The 21,701-nt window shown below is 38.7% G+C and overlaps 5 protein-coding genes and 1 pseudogene across 5 annotated transcripts; 4 read left to right on the top strand and 2 right to left on the bottom strand.

The window, feature by feature from the left end:
- LOC104711398 (protein O-glucosyltransferase 1-like) lies at nt 48–3,131 on the bottom strand. Its single transcript, XM_010428100.2, has 6 exons — nt 2,686–3,131; nt 1,777–2,384; nt 1,445–1,637; nt 1,237–1,301; nt 935–1,145; nt 48–633 (listed from the first exon to the last, which is right to left on the bottom strand). The coding sequence occupies exons 1-6, from the start codon at nt 2,887–2,889 to the stop codon at nt 268–270; spliced, it is 1,647 nt and encodes a 548-aa protein (XP_010426402.1). The 5' UTR covers nt 2,890–3,131; the 3' UTR covers nt 48–267.
- On the top strand, nt 6,350–8,157 carry LOC104711396 (uncharacterized protein At2g29880-like). Its single transcript, XM_010428097.1, has 2 exons — nt 6,350–6,954; nt 7,036–8,157. The coding sequence occupies exons 1-2, from the start codon at nt 6,676–6,678 to the stop codon at nt 7,708–7,710; spliced, it is 954 nt and encodes a 317-aa protein (XP_010426399.1). The 5' UTR covers nt 6,350–6,675; the 3' UTR covers nt 7,711–8,157.
- Nucleotides 8,873–10,227, top strand: LOC104711395 (heavy metal-associated isoprenylated plant protein 27-like). The gene is made up of 3 exons (XM_010428096.2): nt 8,873–9,161; nt 9,248–9,329; nt 9,756–10,227. The coding sequence occupies exons 1-3, from the start codon at nt 9,156–9,158 to the stop codon at nt 10,088–10,090; spliced, it is 423 nt and encodes a 140-aa protein (XP_010426398.1). The 5' UTR covers nt 8,873–9,155; the 3' UTR covers nt 10,091–10,227.
- LOC104715441 lies at nt 10,988–11,568 on the top strand (annotated as a pseudogene).
- On the bottom strand, nt 11,611–13,584 carry LOC104711394 (probable polygalacturonase; the record flags this gene model as incomplete). Its single annotated transcript, XM_019229995.1, has 4 exons — nt 11,611–12,363; nt 12,485–12,730; nt 12,833–12,956; nt 13,306–13,584. Coding segments are annotated over 4 exons (1,332 nt in total), but the record flags the coding sequence as incomplete, so codon positions are not given.
- On the top strand, nt 13,826–15,979 carry LOC109126448. The gene is made up of 2 exons (XM_019229994.1): nt 13,826–15,466; nt 15,572–15,979. Exons 1-2 carry the CDS (start codon nt 13,826–13,828, stop codon nt 15,977–15,979), a joined length of 2,049 nt encoding a protein of 682 aa, XP_019085539.1.

Here is a 21,701-nt window from a genome sequence, read left to right as displayed (position 1 = left end):
AATTATAATCATCGGAATTGAGTATTGCGTTAGCCTCCTTTTTGCAATGACATAACTGGTATTCATTCCATAAATTTAACATTTTTAACGTTACGTAGACATAAACATTAGTTAATATTTTAATACAGTGAAATGAATTTCTACCCAAAAAAAAAAAAAAGATCGCATGTTTTCTAGGTTATACTACTCGATACAACTCTCAACTCTGGCAACTGACAAGTGGTTTACTCTACACACCAAAAAATTTATACGCCTATTTCTCTAATTTTACGAACCGGTCTTGTTTTTCTTCCTCCAGTACTTACTCTCCCACTGTTCGATTCTACTAGTCGTACTCTGTCTCCTTTTCAGAACCGAGTAAAACGAAGCAGGATCATAGGGAGGCGGCATGGTGCAGGGACCGGTCTCAGCTGGGTGTTTCACGAGTGATTCCATCATAAACTTCCGCTCATTTCCATTCCTCGGGCACGCCATTGCCTCTGAGCAGAGCTCCGTGGAGTTCCGAGGGATCTCGGGTTTAAACCGGAGGAGTTTAGAGTATTGGGTTAAGAGATGGAACATGTAATCGTAGACATAGTCCATTTTAAGTTCTTGTTGCACAAACTCACTTGCCTTCCTCCCGATGTCTTGTGCCTGGTAAGACAAATAACAGTGAGAGTATAACATTAGGAGTATCTAAACCAGATTTCTCAACCAAACACTCATGAAATGCATATAAATAAAAAGGGGCATCTGATTCATCATATGGAGCTGATAGAGATTAAATCCAGTAAACTAAGCCAAGAGGATTCACTACCTAATGTGTGTTGATTGAAATCAACGGACATGTGTCTGTGTGTTCACGGTGCAGATATTATTAGATTATACCGAGATTGAGAACCAGTTAACACAGCGGCAGTATAATCTGATACTCTTTTTTAAGTAAATATCGTACCTTTCGCATATGCAAGTTGCCCCAATCAACGGCAAATTTGATGGAGCGGCATTTGTCATCTTCCTTGACGGGCCAGTAATGGTGCCCTGGAAACATACCTCGTGTGAAGAAATCGTAGTAATGAGGTTTCACCATTAATGTCACCGAGTCACAAGCCAGAATGTACTTCTCGCTCACCGACCATGCAGACCCTTCTATGTAAATCTTGTACCTGCATAACAATTTTTTTTTGCATAAGCCACTTCTTAGAACACCAAAAGGAATTGTAAAGGTTCCTCTAAAAAATGTATTATGTATACTACCTGTGATGGCATTGGCTCGCCAAGTCTGAAGTCTTGTAACCTTCCTTTGATTCCTTGACCCAGTCCTACAAAAAACACACCAAAATTAAGCCCATAGAAAAGTATTACATAAACATTCACCGGCATCACAACTCCAGTAACTCCCAACTTTTGCACCATAGTACATCAAACGTTAAGAACAACGTGATATCGGCATAGAGTCAAGTACCTGCTTGTACAAACGAGCTTTCCAGTCATACTCCTCAGAGAGATTACATTTCATGAGATCAAGTCTCGTATCAGCAACCGTTGGATTCCCTTTCCAGTAAGCATAAGGTTCTCTGTCGATCCATTTAGTCCTCTGGTTCCCTTCATTAAGGTCTTTCAATAGACTCTCCCATGGCTTTATATTCACCTCCGCCCTACAAAACCAATGCAATTCTCATCTCTAACATTCTCTAAACAACTCTCACAGCTATTTCTTAGCTACCAAGTACATTCACTATAGGGTTCCATTTTTGTCAAATCTAAAACTACAGACTACAGTGGTGAAGCAATTACCATCCCCAATAGGACCAATCGGGAAACACAATGTCGAGCGTCTCGTTGTTAGCACAGTAACGGAACAACGGCGGCGGCGAAGGTTGATCAACTCCGGAGTATTCCGCCGCCTTCACCACCGGCCAATCAACGCAGTCAAACATGAGCTCGAGATCCGGAATCTTTCCCGGATATCTCCGTAGTAGCTGAACGAAGCCCCAGATCGTGAACACATCTCTCGTCTGGAAAGCCTCACGAAAGTTCTCGACGTAGATCCTGCCGTCGATGATCGCTAATCGGAAAATCGCCGTCGCATTAGCTCGCTCCAAGGCTTCCCTCGTGATACCGGTCTTCTCCCACGGCCGTAGATCCTCGTGGATCCATCGGAAATAGTCGGGACACGTGGCGGATGGAGATCGATCTGATTCGTCTTCTCCGACGTTTGATCGGAAACTCGTCGGGTAACTGTTCCTTGGGCAAGTAACAGTGTCGTTGCCGGAGAAAGCGGCACAGTTTAGCGTGAAGTCTTTATTTGGTTTTTCCGTAATTAGCTTAGTCGACTGAGGGTATTTTGGGGATTGGGTAGCTTCTCTCTGAGTCACGGTCACGGTTTCTTTCTCTATCAGAACCTACAAAACGAAGCCGTTTAGCAAAAATGAGATGGGTGTTAGTTATTGACTAAAGACGATCACGTGAGATCAGTAAAGCTCCTGTGTAAAACACGTGTTGAACGCTCCGTGAACTTGTTTGACAAAAAGTGATGGTGACGCAACAAATTAGGCGCGAAAGAGTTTTTTTTTAGCACCCACTACTAATTACCAAAGTCCGACGTGGCAAAAAATATCGTGATGAGCAAAAAACGACAAGAAGGAGCGTCGTTTTTGATGTAATAGAACAAGAATCTAATTATAGTAAGTGATCTGTGCGTACGGAGGGGTCGAGGAGGAGGCGCGTGGAGAGAAACGCGCCGAGGAGGAGGAAGAGGAAGAGGGAGAAGAAGGCGTAGGATCGGTTGGAAGCACCGGTGCCGGTCTTGACGAGTGGAGACCAGATGGTGTCGAAATTACGAGAATGCGTTGCTCCAGAGACATACGACGGCGAGTTCCTCATCATTGCGCCTCCTTGCTGTTGCATGCCAAATTTGATTTGATAAATCAATCAACGAAAGATGAAGAAGAGAGAGGTGAGAGGTAAGAGAGAGAAAAAGAGAGTCTTTTTTTTTTTTGTTGTGTGAGAAAAGGAAGGGACAGAGAATCATGTGAACCAGAACAAGAAAAGGTTTGGTTTAATTAAAAACTAAACTCTTTTGATGTTTGCAAGACTTCTGAAGGTTGTATACTATTTGTATACCTCGAAAAAGGAATAAAAAGGAATAAGTGGGGGTTATTGGTTTAAGATTTGAAAAGAGTTTTAAAAACTTTAAATGTTATATAGAATCTGTTGTTATTAGATCAAGATTTTGTTAAACTCTGTTAAAATTTAGTGTTATTAGTTTGTGATTTGTAAAAAGTCATTTAAAATCTTAACAAATCTGAGTTATTGGATTCAGACTTTTATAAAATCATTAAAATTTTTGTATTATTCAATTAAAACAAAAAAATCTAGGATTGTTAATGAGTTCAATTATTATGTTATTGGTTCATGATTTTAGACACTTTCTTTACAAAATAAAGTCATGGAAAGTATCATAAAAATACAGGAATTGTTTGGAGGACTTTACAAGATTTTAGAAAACTAATCAACAAAACTCTTTAGCAATCTTTAACAATCTTTCATATATTCATTTTTAATGATTTTGTTGAACTCTTCAAAAATCTTCATAAATCTCAAACCAATACCACCCCTAAATGTTTTAAAGTTTCTAGGTGAAATGGGAGACATATAAGTACAATTCGTCTAAATGTTTTCTTTCTTTTTTTACTAAAAAATGTTTAGATCATTTAGATCGTAAACCAACAAAAACAAAAAAAAACAAAAAAACAAAAACTATGGAGTATGTGGCAAAACGCACTTGGAAAAATTAAGGATGGTATTGGATTTTAATTTATAAAAATTTTTGAAGAGTTCAACAAAATCATTAAAAATGAATAAGTGAAATNTCTTTTTTTTTTTTGTTGTGTGAGAAAAGGAAGGGACAGAGAATCATGTGAACCAGAACAAGAAAAGGTTTGGTTTAATTAAAAACTAAACTCTTTTGATGTTTGCAAGACTTCTGAAGGTTGTATACTATTTGTATACCTCGAAAAAGGAATAAAAAGGAATAAGTGGGGGTTATTGGTTTAAGATTTGAAAAGAGTTTTAAAAACTTTAAATGTTATATAGAATCTGTTGTTATTAGATCAAGATTTTGTTAAACTCTGTTAAAATTTAGTGTTATTAGTTTGTGATTTGTAAAAAGTCATTTAAAATCTTAACAAATCTGAGTTATTGGATTCAGACTTTTATAAAATCATTAAAATTTTTGTATTATTCAATTAAAACAAAAAAATCTAGGATTGTTAATGAGTTCAATTATTATGTTATTGGTTCATGATTTTAGACACTTTCTTTACAAAATAAAGTCATGGAAAGTATCATAAAAATACAGGAATTGTTTGGAGGACTTTACAAGATTTTAGAAAACTAATCAACAAAACTCTTTAGCAATCTTTAACAATCTTTCATATATTCATTTTTAATGATTTTGTTGAACTCTTCAAAAATCTTCATAAATCTCAAACCAATACCACCCCTAAATGTTTTAAAGTTTCTAGGTGAAATGGGAGACATATAAGTACAATTCGTCTAAATGTTTTCTTTCTTTTTTTACTAAAAAATGTTTAGATCATTTAGATCGTAAACCAACAAAAACAAAAAAAAACAAAAAAACAAAAACTATGGAGTATGTGGCAAAACGCACTTGGAAAAATTAAGGATGGTATTGGATTTTAATTTATAAAAATTTTTGAAGAGTTCAACAAAATCATTAAAAATGAATAAGTGAAATATTGTTAAAGATTGCTAGAGAGTTTTGTTGATTAGTTTTCTAAAATCTTGTAAAATGCTCCAAACAATTCCTGTATTTTTGTGATACTTTTCTATGACTTTATTTTGTAAAGAAAGTGTCTAAAATCATAAACCAATAGCATAATAATTGAGCTCATTAACAATCCTAGATTCTTTTGTGTTAATTGAATAACACAAACTTTTAATGACTTTATAAAAGTATGAATCCAATAACCCAAATTTGTTAAGATTTTAAATGATTTTTTACAAATCACAAACTAATAACACTAAACTTTAACAGAGTTTAACAAAATTTTGATCTAATAACAACACATTCTACATAACATTTAAAATCTTTAAAACTCTATTTATCTCAAACCAATAATCCCACTTAATTTAGCCTGTAAGATTTTTATATGTATGATTCAATAAAATTCTTCAAAAGTAGTACTAGATAGATTAGCTGAATTTCGGGAAAATAACAAAAACAGTGTAAACGTCTATAAGGCCTATAGGTCGACGCCAAACTCCGAGACCAAGCCCAAGCCCGAATTAAACGTTTGTATAATTTGACTAGCGAGGCTAAGATCAGAAGATCATCATATCGTAATTATTTCAAAGTTCAAACCGATCAAATTATAGACGTGGGTCATAAGGTCATGTGTACTCATATATCTTTCCCGGTTTAGGTTCATATTTAAACATCATTTTTTTTCAAAAAAGTGGCAACAACTAACAAACCGAGCATTATTTTGGACCACAATAAAGCACATTGGATTGGAGTACTACACATGTGGTCATTTCGAGAAAATGGACCAATGTTGTTTAACTCCTTTTTTAAGTGATATTGTTCTAATATCATATAGTACTGTCGACGATCTGGTTACGACATGACATTTACATTGTAGAGCTGTCTTGGTCGGAGTTCACTGTTCAATAAAGGTTTCGCGGAAGCCTTGAATATATCAGAAATAGTCAAATACTAGTGTTTAAGTGAGGTCTTATTAATGTTTGAATATTCAGAACCAATTTCAAAGTTAATGGATCATTAGGTCTCATATATTTAGGAAATTTTTGTACTCTCGGCACTTGCAAATATCACATCATCTTCTTGGATCTTCTTCTTAAACAGAATGATGAAGAAAAAAGCAAATAAATCGAATTATGGGATTAACAAATCTATTTAGGAGTGCCCTCCCTCTTTGACATTTTTTGAATTAAAGCTCATGCTTAATAACTATCCATGTCCCTACCTTTCATCACAACTTTATATAAAAAAAATGAGACTATTACATTCTTTCACAAAAAGTTGAATAGTTTTATTATGAGGTAAAACTAAAATAGTAGTATCAATGAAAGTCAAGTATCTAAAATTTTAAACCCTCATCGTCAAGAACTTTAAATTGAGTTAGGGCTTGACTGGTTCTCCCGCTAGCTCCCGCAAACGCTGCGTTTGCGTTTGCGGGCGGTTGCTAGCGGTTGGGGCCAATCACACAAAACGCTCCCAATCGCTTTCAGTCGCTTCCAATCGCTCCCAACCATTGAATTCCAAAAGCTAGTTCCCGCAAGCGTTTGCGGTTGCGGGCGATTGCGGTTGGAATAATTTTTAATAAAAAAAAAAAAAAAAAAAAAAAAAAACCAACGATAAATTTTTTTCTATCTTCTATATATGTTTATCACCTTCTCAACCCTAACCAAGCCGTAACCCTAGTCTCTCAAACCTCCAAGTTATGGCGTCAACCCAAGGTGATGAAAATCAAGATGGAAACGTAAGTATTGAATCTCTTTTATCATTCATTATATGTTATATATGTGTAACTCTTTCTATTTTTTTCATAGCATCATCTTTTTCATTCTATATATTGTTTTGAGTTTGGTGATTGAATATATGTCTCAACTTGTTTTCTCGAATAGAAAATTACCTGGTCAGACGAGATGACTCGTTTGTTGTTAGATTTGATAACGCTAGAGAAACAAGCTGGAAATTCCAGAGGCAAAAGTTTGAGTGAGAAAGGAAAAGAAAACGTTCTTACAGAATTTAGAAAGGAATTTCCACTAAACTTAAACTGGAACAAAATTAAGAATAGACTTGATACTTTAAAGAGGCAATATGAACTGTATCGTAAAATCACGTTTGGAGCAACTGGACTCGGAGTTAATCCAAGGACAGGAAGTCTTGATGCCCCTGATCATTGGTGGAAAGATAAAATTAAGGTATGTAACCACATATTTGTGTAATTATTAATTTCTTGTTTTGTATTTTCATTGATTGGAATTTTGTTTTTGGTTTATAAGGCTTATCCTGAAGCTTCGAGACTCCGGTCGCACCCACTGCGGTTTATACCGCTTCTTCATGTGGTCTTCCGAGATGAAACGGTTGTGGTGGAGGAGTCATGGCAACCAAGACGTGGTGTAAATCGTCATGCTCCATTAGTTGACGTAAGTGAGACTGAACGTACAAACGAAGAAGACGAGAGAGAAGATATGATGCGTGAGAACGAACCTCATCATATGGAAACAGAAGACCCAGATTGGATGTCACAAATTCCGAGGGAAAACTCTGCAAATCCAAATTCCGAGGCGGAACCATCATTTGCATCCAAAGAGACATCTTCTACGCACACTCAGGAGAAAAGAAGTCGAAACCGAAAGCGTAAACAAAATCCAGTAGACTCGACGCTCGACCGTATTGCTACTACTATGGAAGACCGAAATGATATTCTAGAGCAAATGACAAATGCAAAGTCAAAATCTCAGTCAACAAATTCAACTGAAGAACAAATGGCTCTTGTTGTGAAACATGTGAGGGCAGTACCGGATCTGGTTCCGATGTCGGAGCTTTATTGGGCATCTCTTGATCTTATTGCAACAAATGATGTTGTGCGCGGTTTATTTCTTGCTCTCCCAGATGACGAGAAGCTACCTTTTCTAAAGAGACAAACCAAGGAGTCTCGTAATGATTTTGCTTGATGATTAGCTTTGGTTTTGTTGAGTTAATCTTTCATGGAATTTTTATTTCTTGTTTGCATTTTGTTTACGACATTGAGGATTGTCTTTGGTTTTGATTTGACTTCAGTTTTTGTTGGCCTTTACAATATAATATTTTCTATTCATTTATTATGCAAGCGGATGCTTTTTAAGAGTCAAAATGTAACAAGAATTTAATTTGTTACAGGAAGGAAGTGACATGGAGTTGAACACAGTCAGAGAAATAATAGAAGCAGATGACCAAGTTATTGAAGCAGTAATCTGCATTGATCTTCTGGATTATTATCATAGTTATAAAAATAATCCAGAAGATCCACGGTATCAAGCACATGTTTTGCCATTTGTCACATTACTTGATGCAATATTTGGTGATAGACCAAATGCATAAAATAATAAACATTTCACAATGAATTTTATTTGTTTTTCTAAATAATTATTGTATTTTTTTATGATTTTTAATTATTAATCAAGTTTAAATTTTTTTTTGATATTTTAAAACATTTTTATATTATATATCACATTTATTATGTTCTAACCGCTATTGCACCCGCTGGTCAACCAGTCGTAAACCTCCCGCAAACGCACCAATTTTAAAACGCTAAACCAGTCGTTCAAAACGCTTTATAACGCTTGAAACCGCAATCGCCCGCTTCCGCAATCTCCCGCAACCGCAACCGCAACCGCAGCGTTTGAACCAGTCAAGCCCTTAATCGAAACCCTCTTTGATACGTAATTTACTTCATCGAATTATTTCATCATGATTCATGAATCATGCTGCCTCCAAGAAATTGCATTTAATTTAATAAAACTTAATAAACCAAAAAGGATAATATAGTTTATAGGATTCTCGATTTTTGTTATTTTCCTAAATAAGATTTCTCAATTATTTGAACGACATTATTTCATTTCTAAAGTATATACTATTAAAACATGATATGATATTTGAACTGAAAAAAGAAAGTAAAGGGTACACAAAAGGTTTGCATAAATCCGGATTTTCATTTTATCTGCTTTACAGTAGGGACTGTTTCTTGTTCCATTATCAATATCAACTAAATAAACCATTTATAAAATATGGCGATGCCTAACTAATACTATTAGAAAGTAATATTAATTACAAGTGATTGGAAGAGAGTGAGAGCGATATGATTTGGGGGCAGCGAAGAAAACCGAAAGCTCACACTCACACCTTTTCTGTTACTATTTCACGCGTGCTGTGTTCTTCCTTTGTCTCCCTATTTCACAACCCAAGAACCCTTTCCATTATAACATATACTACTATAATAAAATATGAAAATACTAATCTGTATTCACAGTGCATATACAGAATCCACCTATATATATAGGCATACACACTTAGGAGCCTTTGAGCACTGCTTCATTCTCTAGAACTAAGTATTATAAGCTTGAATTGAGTTGATAAGATCATGTCTGTGAGTATCTATCTCACTCCTTTCTTCTTACTTATTGTCATTCGATTATAATTCATATATGTATAGCTGAAATGTGAGTTTTGTAGATGGCAGTGGAGATAAGAGTTCCAAACTTGGATTGTGAAGGATGTGCTTCTAAGCTTAGGAAGACTCTGCTCAAGCTTAAAGGTATTGAAATCTTTTGCGTTTTAGTATGTTTCTTTTGGCTCAATATCTAAGTAGTGAGAGTGCTCGCTCGTACGGATTTTGGTTTGTATTGAGTTTTGACTATTAAAAGCAATACATGAATCGTTATAACGTCGTCGGTTCTCATTGTATTTGTGATTTTAATCAATATCTTACATATTCAAACCAATTTAAGTTTTAGATTTGTTTAGTTTGATTGTTGTTTTCTTTTCTTAGATTTTAAGAACAGATTAATTAAGTTTAGCAAAATTAAGATTAGAGTTTGGTTCATATATCTGAATTTAAACATCTCAGCCAAATCTTAAACCATATATAATGAACCGATTAAAATCGAACATCAACTTTCGGTTACTTCACATGGTCAGATTTTTTAGTTAATTTCTCTGGTTATTATTGGTTTACATGCAGGAGTGGAAGAAGTGGAAGTGGAGATGGAAACCCAAAAAGTGACGGCTCGAGGATACCGGTTAGAGGAAAAGAAGGTATTGAAAGCGGTACGACGGGCCGGTAAAGCGGCTGAACCGTGGCCATACCGGTTAGGTAATAGCCATTTTGCTTCTTTCTACAAATATCCTTCTTATGTGACCAACCACTATTACTCTGACGCACACCGTACGGATCCCACCGGTGGTGTCCACACTTTCTTCCACACACCTGCGGTATACTCTGTTGCCGTGGCCGGCGATGAGATCGCGGCTTCGATGTTTAGCGACGATAATCCCCATGCTTGTACCATTATGTAATCTTTTTTTTGTTTTTTTTTAAGTATACAAAATATGTTTTCAGTGCATCTTCCATGTCCAGCTTTGATTTGATGTGTTTGTTTTTGTATAACTAAATGTTGGAATGAGAAAGTAAAGTATATGTTGTTTTGAGTAAATAGAGTATTTAGTCTGAATAAATTAGATCAACAACACATGAACTAAACAAAAATTATCCGATTCGAAATCTGTTTTCATACGAAAATAGACTGAAAAATATACGATTAAGAACAAAATCGGGGAAATTGCCAAAACAAATGAGACTCATCGGTTTATTTGGTTTTAAACCTTAACCGAGTCTAAGTATCTAACATCTTCTCAAGAAGGTTTATCTTATTTTGGCCCATTTAAGACCAGGAGGCCTAATCTTAACATATAAATAAACCTAGCGAGAAATTATCTAGGGCTTTGTTACGTGTGAGTGACGTTCTTTTTGTTATTTGATCTCTACGTGTCATCGATTGTGTTGTACTCATCTGTATTCGATCTGCTATTTGTGTAATGTTTTTGTGATCCTCTCTTAATTACTTCGATCTCATGTGTTGTGCTAGCTCATTCGTTATTGCGTTTATTCCGAGTTTTAATCTGGATTCGTTGATGTGTTTTTTTTTTCATTGATTTAACGATGTTGAAAACTCCCTAATGTAGTACTGATTTTAATAAGCGTTTTCAAGATCCTTTAGTTATTATATGTTTTGCTTGTTTGATGTTAATTAGCTTTATAGCATTGTTGAGGTGTCTTAAATTTGCAGTGTGAACTTACGTCATTTGATTTCTCTTGAGTCTTGAGCCTAACTAGCAGTCATTTGAACTTACGAATTCACATGTTGCCCATTGTTATTGTTTTTGCAGATTGTGGTGAAGAAATGAAGAACAACAATGTCATCCCCAATGGACGACACTTCAAAAAGAAGTGAGAAAACTTTGATGTTTCACTAAGTTAACACTATATTCTCTTTGCTTACTCAGCAAGACATAAAAAGGCTGTGAAGATCTTCCCCCGTCCCAGTGCATGGTCAGACTCTCCGACCTGTTGTGCATGGTCAGACTCTTAAGTACAACATGAAGGATCAGAACCGGTAAAGGATTCACTCTTGAAGAGCTCAAGGTTTGTAATATCTCTCTGTTCTTCATTTTATAGCTTTTGTATTTTGTTTCATGTTGGATATTGTTCAGATTGTTATTAATTTCTTATTTTTTTAATCAACTTTAGGCTGCTGATATCCCCAAGAAGTTGGCTCCTACAGTAGGTAATTCTCTTGACCATCATCGCAAGAACCGATCTTTAGAAGGTCTTCAATCCAATTTCCAGAGGCTAAAATCCATACAAGGCTAAGTTAGTTATCTTCCCGCGTGGTGCTCATAGTGACAATCTTAATTTCTTCTTTTTGTCTCAAAGATCTGTTTTTGGTTTCATCAATGTTTTAATCATTCAATCTTCGATTTTGATGCTAGCTTGATTCTCTGAATTTATGGAAAATATCATATCATATTATATTTTATATATTTTGTTATATACTGTAGTTTCATATAGTTTATAAATCTCATCTTAATCTGTGAGACTGTGATACATCAAACAAAACACTTCTTCAAGACAACACTCTCAATCGGAATCAAATCAGACGGAAACACACAGTCCTGATTCTTCTCCGGCAACAAACTGCATGGCTCCGGCTTAACTCTGCTCGTAACTCCAGCAACATTTGTACAATTCCACTGCACCTTTTTAGCATTATCCGCCAAAGCCATAGTCACATTCGAAATACAAATACCCTTAAACGGATCTTTATCAATCCCGTCGAGACTCGCAGACATGGTCACGTTCTCAGCCGTCATATCACGGTAGTTTATATTAGTAACTTCCGGAAACGCCTTAGGATCGTAACCTTCGTCAGGGTGGCTGTTGTAGTCTCCATTCATCCAGAAAACGAATTTCATCGTCTTCATTGTGATCCTCCTAGCGAAAATGTCCTTTACGTAACCGCCACGCCCCGCAGCGGTTTTGATTCGGATGGCTGATTCTGTGTTGGTTAGAGTAACGTCTTCGATTCTAACGTCTTTGATTCCTCCGGACATTTCACTTCCTAACGCTACTCCTGCGCTCTTTGGGGAGATGCATGTGAGCCGTCGGATAGAGAGCTGCCTCGTCGGCATTCCGAACTTGATCCCGTATTGGTCCCAACCACTCTTCACGGCGATGCAGTCGTCTCCGGAGACTATGTAACAGTCTTCGATCAATGTGTTTTTGCAAGAATCTGGATGGGATAATCAAGAAACAGAGTCGTTTATTTAAAGTTAAACACACACAAAAACAGAGGATGAAACAATGTGCCACGTAGGATAATAATATTGCCACGTAAGATAACTAAACATTACCTGGATTGATTCCGTCGGTGTTAGGAACAGTGACGGGAGCAAGAATGGTGACGTGTTTGATGATGACGTTTTTACAATAGACCGGATGAATGTTCCACGACGGCGAATCGATCAATGTGATGTTCGAGATTTGAATTTTTTTAGAGAACAAGAGCTCGATCAAGTACGGTCTTGTCAACTTAAACTGCTTCTTTTTGAATTTATCCCACCAATACTGTCCTTGTCCGTTGATCGTCCCGTTGTTGCCTTTATAATCAAGAAAAACAATCAAAATCAGAATCGGAAATTTTCTGATTATATAATCTGACAACATGCATGGTGTGTAGTGTGATTGTGTTGGAAACTTACCGGTGATAACCACGTCGGTTAAGTTTGTACCGGAGATGAGACTGTTGAATCTCCCGGCTCCGTTTCCGTCTCTTCCCATCCCGTACGATGGCAATGGACCGATCACTGGCCATTCAGATTCGTCCTGTGTTTGTTCAAAAATGTTATAGGTGGAACCGAACCGGACGGTTGTATAATGCATACATACACTCGTTTTAATGCATTTAAGATGTGTATCAAGTAGGGAGAGGTGCTAACAGAAAAGAATTCTAAGTTCTAACGTCAAAACCCTCAATTAGACTAAATTTGTGATTCATTAGGAACAGTTTGATTTGGTCAAATCAGTATAGCTTGATATGGTATATATGAAATGTAAAGACGTTTAACTCGGATCCATCAAACCCTAAACCAAAAACTGATACAAAACTATTACTTGTTTGGTTACTACTGGATTTTTAAATATATGAATGAAACGGATTTAAGCACACACTTACCTGAGATGCAAGGATGGTAGCACCATGTTGGATGAACAAAGTAAAGTGGCTGGTAAGGTTGAAACTTCCGGTAAGCCATTTCCCGGGAGGAACTACGAGTTGAGCTCCGCCATCGGTTGCCATTTGGCTGAGCTTGCTTATGGCTTCCCTAAACGCTTTTGTATTAGAAGTTTTTCCATCTCCAACCGCACCAAAATCAGTCAGTATTGCACTATGTTTCCGACATCTCAACGCTTGGAACTCAATCTTGGAATCCACCTTTTTCCGGTGACTCCGGGATTCCAATCGTCACTTTTCTTTTATTTTCAGATCTGTTGTTCATCTCACGAGAATTTTATTAAATGTTTTACTCGTGCAAAAATTATAAACTCAACTGTTTCAGAACCAGGAACGAGTCTAGTATTTTTGAAAATTGATTTGAGAATTTTTGGATTCATTTTCATAATTTTCCCAGATCTGTTTTCATTTACGTGTTTTTGGAACTATTTACTGGTGGATCTTTGTTTTCTTTGCAGGTACCATGGTGACGTCGGAAGAGGAAGAGTCATCTACATCCAGTCTTGAAAGGAAGATCTTTAAGTCAGTCACCGCAGCTATGACAACCATGTTTGATACAAGACTTGGCGCTCTATACTTGAATCAACCCAACCCGGAAGCAAATCAGCGACAAAGGCAGAACCAGGAGGAACCAAGGCAAGACGACGAGACAAGGCAGTACTATAGCCACGGTTCTTCACACAGCAGTCAGCGAAGGCGTCGACGAAAACGTCCAGTACCAAGAGATCCGTTGGGAGGACTTAAGTGCAAGATCCCAGCTTTTCACGGAACCAGCAACCCAGATGCCTACTTGGAGTGGGAACAGAAAATCGAATTAATCTTTGTTTGTCAAGAGGTCATCGAGGTCAACAAAGTTAAACTTGCTGTTACCGAGTTCTACGACTATGCTCTAAGTTGGTGGGATCAGCTTGTTACCAGCCGCAAACGTACCGGAGACATGCCGATCGATACATGGAACCAGCTGAAAGCCGTCATGCGAAGGAGATTTGTGCCGAGTTATTATCACCGAGATCTTCATCAACGTTTGAGGAACTTAGTTCAAGGAAGCAAGACTGTCGAAGAGTACTTCAAGGAAATGGAAACCCTATTGCTAAGAGCTGATGTTCATGAAGATGGAGAAGCTATGATGTCGCGATTCATGGGAGGTCTCAACCGCGAAATCCAAGACCGTCTAGAAACCCAGCACTATGTGGAAATTGAGGAGATGCATCACAAAGCAGTCATGTTCGAACAGCAAATCAAGAGGAAGAACTCTCAATCCAGCTACAGCACCGCTAAGACCAGCTACAGCTCAGGTAAGTCAAGTTATCAAAAGGAGGACAAGCCCGGCTACCAGAAGGACTACAAGCCATTTGTCAAGACCAAACCAATAGAGTCATACCCGAAAGGTAAGGGTAAGGAGGTGATCACAAGGACAAGGGATATTCGTTGCTTTAAGTGTCAAGGACTTGGACATTACGCAAGCGAATGTGTCAACAAAAGGATCATGGTCCTAAAAGAAAATGGCGAGGTAGAATCTGAAGAAGAGCGTTCGGAAAACGACTCTGTGGAAGAGGGTTTGGAAGCCCCAGCTAAAGGAGAGCTGCTTGTTGCTAGGAGATTGCTGAGTGTTCTAACTAAGTCAGAGGAGCAAGCGCAAAGAGAAAACTTGTTCCACACGCGATGTATTGTCAAAGACAAGGTATGTAGTTTGATTATCGATGGTGGTAGTTGTACTAATGTTGCAAGCAGGACTATGGTGGAAAAGCTTGGCTTAGAAGTTCTCAAACATCCAAAACAATATGCGCTTCAATGGCTCAACGAAAAAGGTGAGATGACCGTCAAGGAGCAAGTCAAGGTGCCGCTTTCAATTGGTAAGTATCAGGACGAAATCATGTGTGACATACTTCCGATGGACGCTAGCCACATTCTTCTTGGACGTCCATGGCAATCAGACCGACAAGTTCACCATGATGGCTTCACCAACCGACACACCTTTGAACACAATGGCCGCAAGACGACTCTCATTCCCATGACGCCGCATGAGGTCTATCTTGATCAGCTTAGCATGAAACAGCGAACCGCCAAACAAACTGAACCAACTGATAACAAGGGTAAGAGCAAGGTAAGTCACAATAGTTTACTATTTGTTTATAAAGAAACTCTTGCTTGTTCTACTAACCCCGAACCGGTGCTACCGAGTAAAGTTGAGTTGGTTTTGCAAGAATAGAGTGATGTGTTTCCGGAAGACAATCCCATTGGTTTACCACCAATCCGAGGGATCGAACATCAAATCGACTTTGTGCCGGGAGCTGCTTTACCAAACCGACCAGATTACCGCACCAACCCAACCGAAACAAAGGAGCTTGAAAGACAAGTGAACGAGCTGATGGACAAAGGACATATTCGAGAAAGTATGAGTCCATGTGCCGTTCCAGTGTTGCTAGTACCAAAGAAAGATGGGAGTTGGCGTATGTGTGTGGACTGTCGAGCCATCAACAACATAACGGTTAAGTATCGCCATCCTATCCCTCGATTAGATGATATGCTTGATGAATTGCATGGTTCTAGCATCTTTTCTAAGATTGATCTTAAAAGTGGATATCATCAAATCTATATGAAAGAGGGTGATGAGTAGAAAACGGCTTTTAAAACCAAACAAGGGTTATATGAATGGTTAGTCATGCCGTTTGGGTTAACTAATGCGCCTAGCACTTTCATGAGATTGATGAATCATGTCCTTAGGAAGCATATTGGTGATTTTGTTGTGGTTTATTTTGATGACATTTTGGTTTACAGCAAAAATTTAGATGATCATGTCATGCATCTTAAACTTGTTTTGGATTTGCTTCGCAAGGAAAAGCTTTATGCAAACTTTAAGAAGTGCACCTTTTGCACAGATAATCTTGTTTTCCTAGGCTTTGTTGTAAGTGCAGATGGAATCAAGGTTGATGAGGAGAAAGTCAAGGCAATCAAAGATTGGCCAAGTCCTACAAATGTGAGCGAGGTGAGGAGCTTTCACGGCTTAGCAGGATTCTACCGACGGTTTGTCAAGGATTTTTGCACCATTGCCGCACCGCTTACGGAGGTCATCAAGAAGGACGTTGGTTTCAAATGGGAAGCTGCACAAGAAAATGCCTTCCAGGCTTTGAAAGAGAAGCTTACTAATTCCCCTGTTTTAAATCTTCCAAATTTTATGAAAACTTTTGAGATTGAGTGTGATGCCTCAGGGATAGGTATTGGAGCTGTTTTGATGCAGGATCATAAGCCCATAGCTTTATTCAGTGAGAAACTTGGAGGAGCTACACTCAATTATCCGACCTACGACAAAGAGCTTTATGCTTTGGTCCGAGCCCTACAAACGTGGCAACACTATCTCTGGCCGAAGGAGTTTGTCATTCATACTGACCACGAGTCTCTTAAGCACCTCAAGGGTCAACAAAAGCTCAATAAACGTCATGCGCGGTTGGTCGAATTCATAGAAACTTTCCCATATGTGATCAAGTATAAAAAAGGTAAGGATAATGTCGTTGCCGACGCATTATCTCGCAGGTATATTTTGCTTACTTCTTTAGATGCAAGATTGCTAGGTTTTGAGCAAATGAAGGACTTGTATGCTGATGATTCTGTGCTTTTGGGAAATATTATCGCCATGAGGGTTATTTGTTCTTTGAAAATAGACTTTGTGTGCCTCACTCTTCTTTTCGAGAATTGTTTCTAAGGGAAGCTCATGGTGGTGGTTTAATGGGTCACTTTGGAGTTGCTAAGACTTATAAGGTAATGCAAGAACATTTCCACTGGCCGCACATGAAACAAGATGTTGAACGACTTTGCGAACGGTGTGCGACTTGTAAGCAAGCTAAGGCTAAGGTTCAATCCCACGGTTTGTATACCCCTTTACCTATTCCTTTGCATCCTTGGACTGATATATCTATGGATTTTGTGGTTGGATTGCCTAGGACTAGGGCAGGTAAGGATTCTATTTTTGTGGTGGTTGATCGCTTTTCTAAAATGGCGCATTTTATTTCTTGTCATAAAACGGATGATGCATCTCATGTTGCTAGCTTGTTCTTTAGGGAAGTTGTTCGATTGCATGGCATACCTAAGACCATAGTTTCTGACCGTGATACTAAGTTCCTTAGTTACTTTTGGAAAACTTTGTGATCTAAGTTAGGAACTAGATTGCTTTTCTCTACTANTACATGTCATCCGTAAACTGATGGGCAAACTGAAGTTGTGAATCGAACTTTGTCTACTTTGTTGCGTGTGCTTATCAAAAAGAACCTTAAAACTTGGGAGGATTGCTTGCCGCATGTAGAATTTGCTTACAATCATTCTATGCATTCTGCGACTAAGTTTTCTCCATTTGAAATAGTTTATGGGTTCAACCCCACTTCTCCTTTGGATCTAATGCCTTTACCTTTGAGTGTAAGAACAAATCTTGATGGCAAGAAAAAGGCCGATTTAGTTAAACAGGTTCACAAAAAGGCTAGGGAGAATCTGGAGGCCCGGACGAAGCTTTATGAGAAGTATGCGAACAAAGGGCGTAGAGAAGTCATCTTCAATGAGGGTGATCAAGTGTGGGTTCATCTTCGGAAGGAACGTTTCCCGGAGGAGCAAGCATCCAAGCTAATGTCGAGGATCGATGGACCATTCACCGTGCTCAAAAGAATCAACAACGATTCCTACCAACTCGACCTCCAAGGTAAGTACAAAGTTAGTGGCAGTTTCAATGTTTTTGATCTTCTTTCTTATTGTGCAGATAATTCGGATTTGAGGTCAAATCCTTTTCAAGTGGGAGAGGATGATGAGATCATGGACGGCTCAACCGAACCACACAGACCTGAGGAGCAGCTCGAACCTAAGGAAGCACCGGAGGACCAGTTTGAACCAGAGGAAGCACCGGAGGAACAGCTTGTACCAGTGGAAGCAGCGGAGGAAGCATTAACCGTTCCAGCGGGTCCTATAACAAGGTCACGGTCCAAGAGGTTCAATCAAGCCATCACTGGACTACTCAAGGAGCTGGATAAGAAGCTTGAATACGTGGCTCAAACCACTTGCACAATGATCACAACTGAAGGTGCTCAGTAAAGGGTAAAGTGTTGCTTTGGTGCTCTTTTTCCTTTGATCAAGTTTTGTCCTATTGGGTTTTCTTGACAAGGTTTTTAATGAGGCCTAAGTAACATTTTCAAGCCCCCTTTACCAGCCCAGTTCGTGGTCCAAGGTTCCCCACAAAGGCCTTGGCCCATTTTCTATCTATTTCTCATTCAAACTTTGTATTTATTGATTTTTTAATTTCCTAGAAATCTTGCATGAGCTTGAACTTGAACTTGCAAGTTGTCTAGGGTTTTCTCTCCTCTATCTCGTCCTCCCCTTCTCCTATTTAAAGACCATGTATCTCTTCTTTGTTTCTCATCAAACATTTTTAATAAAAAACTTCTTTCTACTTGTTTGATCTGAGAAGTGTGTAATATCTTCTCAACTTGTCTTCTTCTTAGTGTGTCATACCTAAGTTGAATTCGAGCCTGAAGTCTAAGAGATTTTCATCTCTCTTGGAAGTTCACTTCAATCCCCCTTTTTATCCGCTGCATCATTTCACCATTTCATCTTCTTCGATCCGCTGCATAAACCACCCTCTCACCTTCCATTGATCGATCTATTGCATCTTCAACCCATTCATCTTCATCATTCCGTCCATTCAACTTCAAGACCTTGCAAAGTGAGTTCTTGGGAGCAGATTCCTCTTTAGGAGTCTATCAAAAACTCCCTAATGTAGTACTGATTTTAATAAGCGTTTTCTAGATCCTTAGTTATTATATGTTTTGCTTGTTTGATGTTAATTAGCTATATAGCATTGTTGAGGTGTCTTAAATTTGCAGTGTGAACTTTTACGTCATTTGATTTCTCTTGAGTCTTGAGCCTAAGTTTTTTTTTTTTTAAATGCACGAATTCACATGTTGCCGATTGTTATTGTTTTTTGCATATTGTGGTGAAGAAATGAAGCACAACAATGTCATTGTAGTGACCCTCACCTAGGGGTAAATTTTTGACGTGATTTCAAGTCCAAAAGACCGAGAAAAGCAGACAGCAAGAAGAGCTGAAAGTTTGATGAAAGGAAGTCCGAGAAAAGTGTAACTGACCAAGAGTTGTCCGAGTCGTCCGAGACGTACCGCCCGTACCGTCCGAGACGCATTATCCGGCAGTCGCCGAGAAATGCCGAGAGTACCGAGTACCCGAGAAAGTGCCGAGTACTCGAGGAAGTTACCGAGTACTCGAGGAAGTTATCGAGTACTCGAGGAAGTTGCCGAGAAAGTGTCGAGTACCCGAAGAAAGTTGCTGATGGATGCCGATAGTAGCCGAGAGAGCTGCCGAGGATCGACGATGGTCGACCGAGAGAGCTGCCGAGGATCGACGATGGTCGACCGAGAGTATTAAAAGTCTTCCCCACCAAAAATCACTTAAGTCAAGGAAGTTAAGTGGATTAATATTTTAATCAAGAAGACTTAGTGGAGTTAGTGGAATAAATATTTTATTCAAGAAGACTTAATGGGGATTAGTGGAGGATTAAAGAATTCAAGGAAGCTAAGTGGAAAGCAAGGTGGCTAATCAAGATTCTTCTAAGTGTTGAGTGTTGCTCTAATACACACTAATGAGGAGAGTGCATGTGACTCTCATTGGTTGCCTCCACCGCCCATTCACTCTATAAATAAGCTCTCATTCCTCTCATTTTCTCACAAAGAAAGAAGGGGTAAGTTGAGAGAGTTTGAGAGAGAAAGAAGAAAAGAGTGAGTGTTGCGAGAGAAAGAAGAAGGTGTTGCGAGAGAAAGAAGAAGGTGCAAGAGAAGACTATCGACCAACGACCATCAACGTTAGATCGATAAGGAAATCGACTCTAACTGAAGGAGAGATCTGAGTTGGCGCGAGAAGAGCTTCATCAAAGGAGATCATTCGTCGACGGTTTACTGTGAGTTCAGGCACATATTTGCATCGGCTTAGATGGAGAGTTAAAAACATCCATCTAGTGCGCGGTTTTGCATGTTGCATGTAGATGCATTTACTTGAAATTCTTTTATGTTTTCTTGTTTAAATGCATGCGCGGTGAGGTTATGTTAGTTACTAGATCGAGATGATCTAGTAACAAAGGCGAGTTTTAGTTGAGATACTTGTAAGATTATGTGTTTAAGAACCATATAAACTTAAGTATAAACTTCGGTGAGATCTTAAAGCGTTCTAGTCCGCGAGAAAGTCCGGCTAAGCGTTGTAAGATTTGGTATTGCTACCCATTCCGTGCCACATGCAGCCGCAACATGCAACCCATGTTCGTGTGTGTGCAGGGTTGGTCACGAAGAGCTCGGAGGTTACTGGGCTCGCTACCCTGGCCGAGGCTATTTACACGACGGTGTAATTTTGGCTGATATCCAAACGCTTGCCTTTGTGGTTGCGACTTGGAGAAATCATGAGGGGTAGGGGAAGAGGGATGCATACCGGGCCCAAATAAATTAAACTTGTTAAAAACTGATGTTTTATTTCAAGTTATGTTGTTGCATGTTGTTGCTTGTTGTTGCATGTTGTTGCATGTTGTTGCATGTTGTTGCTTATGGTTGCATGTAGTTGCGTTTATTGGTAGAGTGATTTCTGTTAGCTTGATAGCTTCCGCATGTCATCTCTGATGGTTGTTGAGTAGTTTTGCTTGCTTGCTTGTTAATCGCTTATGCCTGCATGTTGTTTATATATGCTTGCATGTTGCTTGTTTATGTTTGCATGTTGTTGTATTTGTGTGCATGTTGATTGTTAATGGGGAATTGGGGTTTTGGATTTATTTCTCTGCAGGAACCCTAGAGGGAACTAGAGGGCATGGTGAACGATAGGACTCCGGAGTAGTTTTCTTTTTGGTGTCTATTGTAAAATAAAAGTATGTTTATTTGCGAACCAAACTTTGGCTCTATGCCTTGTGAACTTTTATGTGTACTCGGTTGTAGTTACTGTTTTAAGTTTTAATGCATTCGGATTTTTCTTTAAATCGAGCGATGTCGTACTGATATAGACTTAGTCCGAGTCGACTTAACACACGGCGTGTCTGTAGGGTTTCAAAGCCTTAAGGATGGGCCGTGTGGTCGGGAACCTCGCCGAGGGACTGGTCGAAGGGCCTGATTTGTTCTCGCACTTGGCCGGACCTTTGACGAACGTTCCCATAGTAGCGCTTTGGTGCCGTCCGATGGCCTGGGTGGTCAGAGTGCGGTTCGGGGGCGTTACAACGGTGGTATTAGAGCATGGTTATGATGCTGTATAGGACTCGCGTTTTCAAATGATTTATCGAGTCAAATGGTCGCAATAGACACTTAGGATAATCCAGATCGTTC

Source organism: Camelina sativa, chromosome 9, assembly GCF_000633955.1.
Source record: "Camelina sativa cultivar DH55 chromosome 9, Cs, whole genome shotgun sequence".
NCBI lineage: Eukaryota > Viridiplantae > Streptophyta > Magnoliopsida > Brassicales > Brassicaceae > Camelina > Camelina sativa.
Note: the sequence above shows the minus strand (reverse complement) of the source record. Positions and strands in the feature narration are given on the sequence as shown.

Bases quoted from the DNA above. Each gene is read 5' to 3' on its own strand.
- LOC104711398 (XM_010428100.2), bottom strand. From the start codon at position 2,889: ATGCAACAGCAAGGAGGCGCAATGATGAGGAACTCGCCGTCGTATGTC. The intron at 2,385-2,685 runs GTACGCACAGAT...TTCGTTTTGTAG, and splicing joins GCCTCCTCCTCGACCCCTCC to GTTCTGATAGAGAAAGAAAC. The intron at 634-934 runs GTACGATATTTA...TTGTCTTACCAG, and splicing joins GCAACTTGCATATGCGAAAG to GCACAAGACATCGGGAGGAA.
- LOC104711396 (XM_010428097.1), top strand. From the start codon at position 6,676: ATGACTCGTTTGTTGTTAGATTTGATAACGCTAGAGAAACAAGCTGGA. The intron at 6,955-7,035 runs GTATGTAACCAC...TTGGTTTATAAG, and splicing joins GGTGGAAAGATAAAATTAAG to GCTTATCCTGAAGCTTCGAG.
- LOC104711395 (XM_010428096.2), top strand. The intron at 9,330-9,755 runs GTATTGAAATCT...GTTTACATGCAG, and splicing joins GACTCTGCTCAAGCTTAAAG to GAGTGGAAGAAGTGGAAGTG.
- LOC109126448 (XM_019229994.1), top strand. From the start codon at position 13,826: ATGGTGACGTCGGAAGAGGAAGAGTCATCTACATCCAGTCTTGAAAGG. The intron at 15,467-15,571 runs GTAAGTCACAAT...TTGCAAGAATAG, and splicing joins ATAACAAGGGTAAGAGCAAG to AGTGATGTGTTTCCGGAAGA.